The sequence below is a fragment of the Hakea prostrata genome, chromosome 6 (assembly GCF_041222555.1).
Source record: "Hakea prostrata isolate BN-2017 chromosome 6, UWA_Hpros_2, whole genome shotgun sequence".
Taxonomy (NCBI): domain Eukaryota; kingdom Viridiplantae; phylum Streptophyta; class Magnoliopsida; order Proteales; family Proteaceae; genus Hakea; species Hakea prostrata.
Window position 1 is genome coordinate 33,695,931 of NC_142605.1, and position 6,554 is coordinate 33,702,484.

The 6,554-nt window shown below is 35.2% G+C and overlaps 1 protein-coding gene across 1 annotated transcript; it reads left to right on the forward strand.

The window, feature by feature from the left end:
* Positions 1-1,167: 1,167 nt before the first annotated feature.
* Positions 1,168-3,275, forward strand: LOC149013479 (protein neprosin-like). The gene is made up of 7 exons (XM_089157729.1): positions 1,168-1,329; positions 1,455-1,541; positions 1,631-1,831; positions 1,936-2,091; positions 2,317-2,370; positions 2,502-2,648; positions 2,895-3,275. The coding sequence occupies exons 1-7, from the start codon at positions 1,168-1,170 to the stop codon at positions 3,273-3,275; spliced, it is 1,188 nt and encodes a 395-aa protein (XP_089013855.1).
* The last annotated feature ends 3,279 nt before the right edge of the window (positions 3,276-6,554 follow it).

The following is a 6,554-nucleotide window of genomic DNA, read 5'->3' on the forward strand; positions in this document are numbered from 1 at the left end:
CAATGTAGGTGCAGAACTCTAAGATTGTAAGATAAAAAAAATGTATCTGTTATTGATTTATGTACATATGGTTAATCTATAAAATCTCCTTTTATGAAAAAATAATGAAGCATTTATTGGAATAAATACAGGGAGGCAATAAAAAAATTCCATTTTCAAAATTTCAATATAAATGCAATCAATTTTGGAATTAATGAAGCACTTATAGGAACTAATGAAGCAATAATTTTTTAAATTAATAAGGGCCTATTTAGTTACATGAGTCTGGAGATTTCAAATATCTAGAAATTTTAAATCTATAGATTTCAAATCTATGATCATAATTCATAAAATTAATTGTTTGGTTAACTTGGATTTGTGAAAATTTCATTATAAAAAGCTGTTTGGTCAACTTGATTTTTATGAATGCGCAAATGTTTAGTGCTTTTATAGTATAGATGAAATCTCTGGATTTCACCCCATACGCATAAATCTACAAATTCACATTTTTATTGTAAAAAGATGAATCTTTAGATTTCATGAATCCATAGATTTTCACAACCAAACAGATATAAATCTCGCATTTATGAATCCATAGATTTAAAATCTCTAGGTTCATGTAACCAACCAGGCCTAAACGTTCATTGTAATTAATGAAACATTTATTGGAATAAACAATGGGAGGAAATAAATGCTTCTTTTTTTCTTACCATTTTTGTTTTTCAGTAAAAATGCAATAAATATACTATATCCGACAAGTGGAGATGCATTTGCTTACCATTTTAGTTTTGGTATATATAATGGATGTGATTGGCTACTATTTTTTTTTTTTCTATGTGAATAGAATCTAAAGGGTACTTTTGAAAATACAGAAACCTAGGAGGGTATTTAAAAACCCAATTGGATTGAATTATTCCATTCCATTGGATGCCAGTAAGAATTGTAGAAACATTCGGCTATCCAAGTAGCAGCAAGTTCTTTTTTGTTTTGTTCTTTTAATATTTCTTGAGATTTTCCCTACGCTATAAAAGAAAAGTTTTTCGTTCAAAAATTTCATTAATTAAAAGTTTCCATGCAGAAAGATGCAGGTATTAATTATAAAAGAAATTAACGCAGACTTATACCTATAAATCACCACAAGACAGAGACTGCAAAACCATTGAAGTTTCAAATCCTTGTTCATGCATGATGGCATTACGAGTGGTCACAGTCATAGCTCTGTTAGTCTGTTCTTGTATCATTCTGAGTTATAATGGAGTCTACGGAGGAAGAACCGCCGAAGAAGAAGAAGATCTTGAATTGGAGAGACAACTCAAACAACTAAACAAGCCTGCCGTCAAGACTATCAAGGTAAAAACCACTCACCGATGGATTCAACATGTTAAATTATTCAAACCCCACTATATATACTTCACCATGGAATGATAAACTTGGTAGAATTTTGATTGTTGATTTGTATGACTTTTAATTTGCAGACTAAACATGGAGAAATCTATGACTGTGTTGATTTCTACAAACAACCAGCATTTGACAACCCATTACTCAAGAACCATATACCCAAGGTTGGTATATCATATATGAAATATGAACTGCTAGCTATATATCGTCACCTTCTCTTGTTGACATGATGGTTTTTGAATCAAAATTGCAGATGAGTTCTTCGATTCTTAGAGAAACTCCTAAAGAAGCTTCATCATTAGGTTTAAAACATCTTGGACTCCCTGGTGGGGGTTGTCCCTTAGGAACAGTTCCTATCAGGAGGACTACAAAGGAAGATCTAAAAAGGTGGAAGCTCTACTCAAACTCTTCTGGAGATTTTCATCAGTTCTCTACTAAGGTTCCCCCTACACATGTGAGTCTTTTTGTCTTCCCTAATCTCTTCCCAGATCGATCATCTAAAATATTAAAGATCCATGCATGGTGTTCGATTGGTATTCATTAAAATGCCATATTCAGGTTGCAGGCTTTGCATTGAAAGATGAAAATTTGAAGTACCATGGAGGTTCAACTTTGATTTCCCTACACAATCCATCACTCTACTCCCCTAATCAATACAGTGGAGCCCTGCTGTGGGCTCAAGGAGGACAAGAGCAGATACAAGTCGGATGGCATGTCAGTTTTATATTTCCTGATTGCTTATCTTTCTATGATGTCTAATATTGATTTATCTCACCAGAAGAAGAAAAAAAATGTTGATTTATGAACTTATGCATTCTTATCGATAATCTAAGCTTCTTCAGAAATAATTGATATGAGATATACATCTGTAACTTGAGTTGCAGTTGTTTGGCAAATCCAGCATCTAAACTGTGAAAATTTATTAATTTTCATCTACAGGTGAATCCCAAGTTATATGGTGACAACAAGACCCATTTTTTTGGGTATTGGACTGTAAGTCAAGCCAGTTTGCCTTAGTTATGATTCTGATTTTTTTTTCCTTTCCCTTTTTTTATTTATTTATTTTTTTTTTATCAAATATACTTACCTAAATACAAATGTATGTTTTTCAATGATATATACAGAAAGATAACTCTAAGGCAACTGGCTGCTTCAATGCCTTGTGCAGCGGTTTTGTCCAGGTTGACCGTACTTTAGCCCTTGGTCAAGTTATAGATCCGACTTCTGTCTATGGTGGTGACATATATGTAGTGAATACCCTTTTATTCCAGGTGAATGGAAATTTGCTTTCTCTAATTTGGTCAAGAGTTTGAATCCTTTCGAGGTCAAGGGTAAAGTCTTGCTTTATATTTAAATTATATTTAAAGTTACCGATGATGATGCATTCAAAACGGTCGTAACCTGGCCTAAGCATACCTCAGTTCCTCCCTTCCTACCCAAAAAAATAGAAAACATTTTTATCTTTTGTTGCCAAGTGACTAATTCTTTGTTGCATGTCTTCTTTACTTCTACTATAGCAACGTAACGATGGTAGGTGGTGGGTAGCTGCTGGAACGGAAACAGCTGATATTGGGTATTGGCCAAAAGAATTGTTCAGCAGCATAAGAGAATCTGCCCCCGTAGTTGGCTGGAGAGGAGAGGTTTATGCTCCCCAAGGTGAACGAACTCCTCCAATGGGGACTGGAGATTACAAGATCTGTTGTGGGCGTACTGAACCTGATCCCCAAAAAACTGCATATTTCCGAGCTATCCGAGTTTATGGAGATGATTATATAGGCAGAGGTCCCAACGATGCTAGTCTTCAATATGTAACAGATGGTGACAAGCACTATTTTGCACGCGATTTTCCTTACATTGATGACTGGTATAGGCATAGTATCTTCTATGCGGGTTCATAATCAGTACTATAGTATTCTATATTATTATTATTATTGTGAGTTTTACATGCATATCCTTGTCAATCATATCAGTCGACTTCTAATAAAGTAAAATTATTAAACAAAATGTTCTATCTTATGGTTTCTCTTAAATATCCCCATTAATACAAAAAAATCAACATCTAAGTGGTGGTGGTAGTAGATGCACTTGCAGTCCCATGCATGTTTTATAAGAACTGTAGCTAGTGCAATATGATGGTATACGTACCAAAAATGCTAAGAAATCTTAACATCGAATTACGGCCTTAATATTGTACAAGATGGTATAGAGATAAGTGCCGCTCTAGCTAGGAGAGCAATGGAACTATATCAGCTATGCATATGCAACTACTCGACAATTAATATCGTCATCTGCAATTGCACAAACTTTGGTGCTTCTTTTCTCTCCTTACTCAAGGTACATGCGGAGACCATCCCCAGTAGTTAAGCCCTCAAATATGACTTGCATTTATTCCAATTATCTTCAAACCCTAGAAACAAAGATGAATGAAAGATTGGGAAAGATGAAAATATTAATTTGATTTCCTTTTTCCTTATTTATTATCATAAATGTTGGAAAATGTCATGTCAGCATTTGCCACATCAGCCTCAATTGATTTTTATGACAACAAACATGAATTACTAATGGCTATATTGAGTTGTGTTGTTTTAATTCAAGATGAGAATAAGTGGACCAACTCCAAGTCAAAGCCATATGCTTATGCTAAAGTCAAGCCCAAGTCAAGATCATTCCAAGATAGACATGAAGTCTAAGTTAAGATGACCATGCCAAGATGGACATGAAGATGATCATGAAGAATGGAGTACGAGAAGACTCAAGAACTTCAATGATCAAGACTTAGATAAAGTTAGGACTTAGGACACCTCCATATGCACTCTCATGTAATTGTATGTACATGTGCATATCATGTCACTAAACTGACCTAGGACATAGTAGGAAGGTGTATGAGGCTTAGGATTGACCAAAAAGACAAAAAACCCAAGCCAAACCCAAGTCCCATACTTGACTTGCTATAGACGGACGATCGTCTGAACCAGACGGACGTCCGTATAGTTTCCGTCAGGTCACAGAAAGTCAGCCGAAATTCCGTCTGGCTTGCTGAAGCGAGACGGACGTCCGTATGGTTTAACTAAGCCTCCAATAGCTAGTTTTTAACGGATACTTCTCAAATGGACGACCGTCTGAATTGAAAAGTGGACTTAAAATGTGTCCGTTTTCTATCCGTTGGCGATTGGGTTTAAGCACTCAAAGGTGCTCTATTTAAGCCCAATTCACCCCTTTTGAAAGGATTGAACCTCACTCTTGATCAATTACTCCCCAAGTGATTTTAAGCTCTCAAATCATAAGCAAGCTATATTGTGTTTTGCCTCTCACCCTTTCCCAACCTTGAAGAAACATACCAAGGTGTTTACTAAGCTTGTGGAAGCCAAGCTTGAGGTGATTGAGGCATTGGTAGTGCATGCATTTCATATATTGAGCATACAACTCTCATTGCATCACATTTACACAAGAGGTAAAGTGTCACACCTCTTGTAAGGTAACATCTTTCCTTTGAAATTGTTTCAATTCTAGTCTAGGTAGATTAGAATTGGTTGTGGGTGCTCTTCCCCGTTAACAAAGATTAATTGGGCGTTTTTTCCCATTAACAAAGATTGATTGGGTGCTCTTGCCCTACTTGGTAAACAAATATTGTAAAGGGTAATCTTGCCCCGTAACAAATATTATTGTAAGGGTTTGATCTCTACCATTGTATTGAAAGATAATCATTAGTGGAATACTCTCTTGAGACCAAGAGAGGAGTGGATGTAGGCTTGTATAGTCGAACCACTATAAATCATGTGTTGTGGCTGTTTGTTATTGTTTAATTCATTTGAATTTTCAATTTACATTGTATTTCCGCACAAATTGCAAAATTTTGACAATCCACTAGTTGCAACCGATTCACCCCCTCTAGATTGCACCAACAATAAATAACATAAAGGTAGAGTATTTGCAATGAAGGCATTGAGAAATGTGGCATCAAAATTATAAACAAATAAAAATTATTTAATTGTGAAGCTACGTCCTCATTTGGTCAAAACTAGATATCATTGGGTACATATGCAAAAGTGCAAATTTCTTTTGGGACAAATCTCCATAAAGTTTTTGCTCAGGGCACAGTTAAGAGAAACCCTAAAAGAAAAGCTTGAAAGTTTCACGACTCAAGATTATACCCAAACGGGGTAATGAACAAGTGGGTAACCCGTGGTGATTGCGTGGTGGGAGTCGTGTAGATGACACTCATCTTTTTGTGTGTGGGTTTCCAAAGTAATAGCTGAATTCTTGAGGGCCACATAACAACAAGGTACCATTAGTAGGTCATTGTTGGTGTTTCCAAAGTGACGACCAAAATTGAGGGGCATACATTAGTTCATTAGGGTTAAAGCGAGGCGCTAGCTAGCCAAAGCGATTGGCCAAATCCATTAGGGGTGGTTAATTTCCTAATAGAGTATATGTGATAAATCGGTAAGGTTGAAGGAGTAGCTTTTTTTCCCTAAATTAATGCAGGTTGGTTGTGGTTGTAAGTTTAGGATGAAAAGATGGGAGAAAGGTGAAGTCCGTGACTCATATCTATTAGTTAAGGGCATTTCAGGGTTTAAAAAAATATATTTAAGATCAAAGTAATGCTTAATTGAATTAATGGAAAAGAGGGATTTGTCACCTTTGCCAGGTAATTAGGAGGGGTTGTAATTGTCATTATTCAACTAAGAAGGGATCTAAGTATCATATGGTCAACTAAAAGGGAAGGTAAATTATATTTATCCTCAAGAAAATAATAAAAATCTTCTTGGAATGGGTTCCAAATTAAAAGTTGAAAAAATAGAGAGTGAATTTTTGGGCCATTTTTTAAAGAAACTTTTCAAGTAATTAACATTGAAAGGACGCCTTCAAACAATTTTTTTGGAGATTTTGCTCTCTTGCACTTGTCTTCTCTAGACCAAGCTTACCTTCTTTGGTTTTTTTGATTATGGGCGTTTGGTGTAATGAGCAACAAGTTTAAGTTTTTTTTTTTTTTTTATCAAAGAAAAGAAATAGCATTACTAATTAAGTAAAAAAACATAAATCCTCAATTTTTACGAGGCTTAGGTCAGTTCTGAAGTTTGAACTATAACTTCTAATAAGTCTACTAGCCAATATGTTCGGGGAATTAAGAAGATTTGGGGACTTATAATTACAAAATTCTGCATGACCTAATTTAA

Excerpts from the sequence above, each read along its gene's own strand:
- LOC149013479 (XM_089157729.1), top strand. The coding sequence starts at position 1,168 with ATGGCATTACGAGTGGTCACAGTCATAGCTCTGTTAGTCTGTTCTTGT. Across the intron at positions 1,832-1,935 it reads CTAAGGTTCCCCCTACACAT|GTTGCAGGCTTTGCATTGAA; the intron begins GTGAGTCTTTTT and ends TGCCATATTCAG. Across the intron at positions 2,649-2,894 it reads TGAATACCCTTTTATTCCAG|CAACGTAACGATGGTAGGTG; the intron begins GTGAATGGAAAT and ends CTTCTACTATAG.